This window comes from Callorhinchus milii, unplaced genomic scaffold (assembly GCF_018977255.1).
Source record: "Callorhinchus milii isolate IMCB2004 unplaced genomic scaffold, IMCB_Cmil_1.0 Scaffold836, whole genome shotgun sequence".
Taxonomy (NCBI): domain Eukaryota; kingdom Metazoa; phylum Chordata; class Chondrichthyes; order Chimaeriformes; family Callorhinchidae; genus Callorhinchus; species Callorhinchus milii.
In genome coordinates, this window is record NW_024705577.1 from 7,220 (window position 1) to 10,998 (window position 3,779).

Consider the following 3,779-nt stretch of genomic DNA (forward strand, 5'->3'; position numbering starts at 1 on the left):
GGTTGATAGATTTCTAGAGGACAGAGGGATTATGGGATATGGGATAGGGCGGGTAAATGGATTTAGGTTAGAAGAAGCCATGATCTTATTAAATGGCAGGGCAGGCGCAAGGGGGCAAATAGTTTATTCCTGCTCCTATGTCTTATGGAGATGCAAGGAGGGGGAGAGATGGAGAGGGAGGGAATGATGGAGAGGGAAGGCACAAATTGAGATAGAGGGAAGAGATGGGGAGGGATATGATAGATGAAAAGGGAGAGGAGCAATGAAGAGAGGGAGGAGAGATGGGGTGAGGGAGAGAGATGGAGAGGGAGGGGAGAGATGGAGAGGCAGGCGAGAGATGGAGAGGGAGGGATACATGAGGAGAGGGGAAGAGGATGGAGAGATAGAGAGGGATGGAGAGATGGAGAGGAAGGGGAGAAATGGAGAGGGAGGGATGATTAGTTCAGACAAGACCCCCCCCAAACTTTTCCAGGCCACAGATTATCAAAGGACAATGCAGAGCTGAACTTCACCAGGTCATGGGATGGCCTCTTCAGCAGGACAAGCCCGACCTGAGCTCGTGACCAGGTGCTCAAGTCAGCTCTGCATTCCAGTATCTCTGCTTTCTCTGTGTGAGGGCAGGTCACACTCCTCAGATGGGAAGTGCTGCAATACCAATCTCAGCCAAAAGAAGGTGGTCAGGAGCTCAATATTTCCCATAATGCTGAACCCCAACCCCAGCCACAACACCAGCCCCACCCCAATCTCAAACCCGGCCCCAACCCCCAAACAAAATCCCAGGCACAACCCAAACCCCAGCCCAACTTTAACTTCAAACCCAGCCCCAACCCTCACCGCAAACACTGATCTCAACCCCAGGCCGAGCCCCAATGCAAAGGGAGGGTAAAGATGGAGAGAGAGATGGGAGATGGAGAGATGGAGAAAGAGACGAGAGATGGAGAGGGAGGGAGAGATGGAAAGGAAGGGAGAGATGGAGAGAGGGGGAGAAATGGAGAGGGAAGGAGAGATGGAGAGGGAAGGAGAGATGGAGAGAGAGAGCGAAAGTCGCGGAGAGGATGATTGAATGAAACTCAGATTCAAATATTAACAAAAACTGTTATTTATTAAATCGGTCTGACCAACAACGGTGATAAATATTGCATTGCACACATGTACAGAGTGTGTAAGAGGCGTGTATAAGGCGTGTACAGAACGTTTCACAGTGTGAGTGTCTTAAAGTGCAGTCCTGCCCGAATCACTGCGCTCAGTTGGTGCTCGGGACAGGTGTAGGCGAGAGGCCTGTGTGTCTGGATGACTGAAGGCCTCGGAGCAAGTGGCACATGTGGGCTTTCCGTGGTTGGGGTTCACTTCCATCCGGGATCTCCCCTTCCCCTCCCCTCGTCCTGGTCGTCGCTCGCACACCCTCACATGGGGATCTTTCTCGCCTTCAGCCACTTTTTCAGAACCTTGTTATTGGGATCCACGCAAAGCTTACGTTTGCGTATGTGAAGCCTAAGAGACATCAAAACACAGCCCATTAGCAACCAGACACCCCCGCCATCCCATAATAACCAACCCGCAGTCACACACTGCTCAACACCCCACACAACACGTGTGTTTCACCCACAATATACAGTCACCATACGTTACAGTATATGCTGTGAAGCGCTTTGAGACGTTGCGAAGACTTGATAAGGCGCTACGTGAGGCGCAAAGATTAATATTATGACGACTGTTTGTGGGACACTGCTGTGGGCAATTGGGCCGCCACGTTTCGCCCACAAAATACACAGTCACAACACTTTAGAGTATATTGTTTGAAGCGCGTTGAGACATCGCAACTGTGTGGTAAGGTGCTATATCAAATGCAAGGTTTATTATTGTTATCAATAATAAATTTCTGTGAGTAAAACTTACACAACGGCCTTGATCGTGCAGTGATTAGTTTTCTGAATCTCCACTTTCGTGACCCGTTTCCCCAGGTGTTTGGTGAAGTAATTAACCACCCGGGTGCAACATGAGATAGGTGGGAATGCTGGAAACCCTGTAAAAACACACACCATTATTCTCAACACTTTTTCTTTCTCTCTCTCCTGGATGTACAGCGCTCACCAAATAACAGGCAACCGTTCCCTTTAATGACTACCTGAATTATTTTTTGCCCAGTCGGGTGTCTGACACACGGGGAAACCCATCAGCTTTGCTTAAGAGTCTCCAAACACAGCTGAGATTTCCGTCCATCCCTCCTACACCTGGAAATGCCAGAGATAGATAGTTGGGATGGAATGTGCGCTCTCTCCCTGGAGGGAGGGCTCCTGCTTACCTAATTCCGGAGAGTATTAGGCGCAGGTTGGTGAGAGCCAAGGCTTTGGGGGACCCCAGAGTGTGCATTGGGCTTGAACGTACAAAGAGTTGGGGGGAGCTCTGTTTAATATCTCATCCGAAGGATGGAGCCTTTGACAAAGTATCTCTCTCTCTCTCTCTCTCTCTCTCTGTGTGTCCCCAGCCCTGCGCTGGAGCGGCAGCCTGGACTGTGAGCTCAGATACCCCGATCTGGGGCTCAAACCCAAGTCCACTTGACGGCAGAGATTGAGAAGAGAAACGGAGTGAGGTTGGTGTGGGAGGCAGGAGGCAGCAGACACTCACCTTGTGTGGTGTGGAGAGCAGCGAGGGCTGTGACCAGGAGAAGGAGGATGATCTTGGTGTCCATGCTGTTGGCTGTCTGTGACTGAGGAGCTGAGCTGTGATGAGCTGAGCTGTGATGAGCTGAGCTGTGAGGAGCTGAGATGTGAGGAGCTGAGCTGTGATGAGCTGAGCTGTGATGAGCTGAGTGTGAAGCTGCCCTGAGCTCAGCTGTATTTATGCAGCAAGTTTCAAACTCACCGCCCTCAACTTTCCACTGACATCAGCCAACGTCACCCACAGCCACACACTGTCTGTCAGTGACTCAGTTTCTGTAACCCACCCGTGGACTTAGTCACTGTCCCCCATCCCCCGCCCACCCCCTCCCACATCATAGGTTAAGGGATGCTTCAGGGAAAACTGCCAAAGGATAAATCAAAGCAGTAAATCTTATTGAAAATCTTTAGATCTTATTGAAACATATAAGATTCTTAAAGAGCTGATAAAGTAGACACTGAGGGAGTGTTTCCCCGGGAGGAGAATCTATAACCAGGGGTCATAGTCTGAAAATTAAGGGACAGCCTTTTAGAACAGAGTTGAGGAAACATTTCTTCACTCAGAGGGTAATGAATTTATGGAATTCACTCCCCCAGAAGACTGTAGATGTCAGTCCTTGAACATCTTCAAGGCTGAGACAGATAGATTTTTAAAAAATAGAGGATTAGGGGCTATGGGGAGAGGGCGGGTAATTAGAGTTAGGTGAGAAGATCAGCCATGATCTTACTGAATGGCGGGGCACAGGCTCGAGGGGCTGAATGCCCTACTCCTGCTCCTAATTCTTATGTTCTTATGTAAATCCTGATCAACGGTTTCACTGTTGGAGACTCCGTCGCCAGAGGCTGAGATTTAATAATAATAATCCTGTATTTGATATGGCGCCTTATCACACATTTCAGGCGTCTCAAAGGGCTTCAAAGAATATACTGTGGAGTGAATTGTATTTTGTGGGCAAAACGCGGCAGGCAATTGGCCCAGCAGTGTCCCCGCAAACAGTCGTGGATTGAGCGAGCAACTTTTTTTGGAGGGATTATTAATTACCCCCAGAAAGCGATCCGCCAATCGACTGACAACCGGGTTCCTACTCACTGCTGCGAAAACAGAGGTGTGTGGAGTAAGGA

The 3,779-nt window shown here is 49.5% G+C and overlaps 1 protein-coding gene across 1 annotated transcript; it reads right to left on the reverse strand.

Moving 5' to 3' along the window:
- Positions 1–1,083: 1,083 nt before the first annotated feature.
- Positions 1,084–2,807, reverse strand: LOC121852507 (C-C motif chemokine 28-like). Its single transcript, XM_042346473.1, has 3 exons — positions 2,626–2,807; positions 1,897–2,023; positions 1,084–1,491 (listed from the first exon to the last, which is right to left on the reverse strand). Exons 1-3 carry the CDS (start codon positions 2,687–2,689, stop codon positions 1,404–1,406), a joined length of 279 nt encoding a protein of 92 aa, XP_042202407.1. The 5' UTR covers positions 2,690–2,807; the 3' UTR covers positions 1,084–1,403.
- Positions 2,808–3,779: the final 972 nt, after the last annotated feature.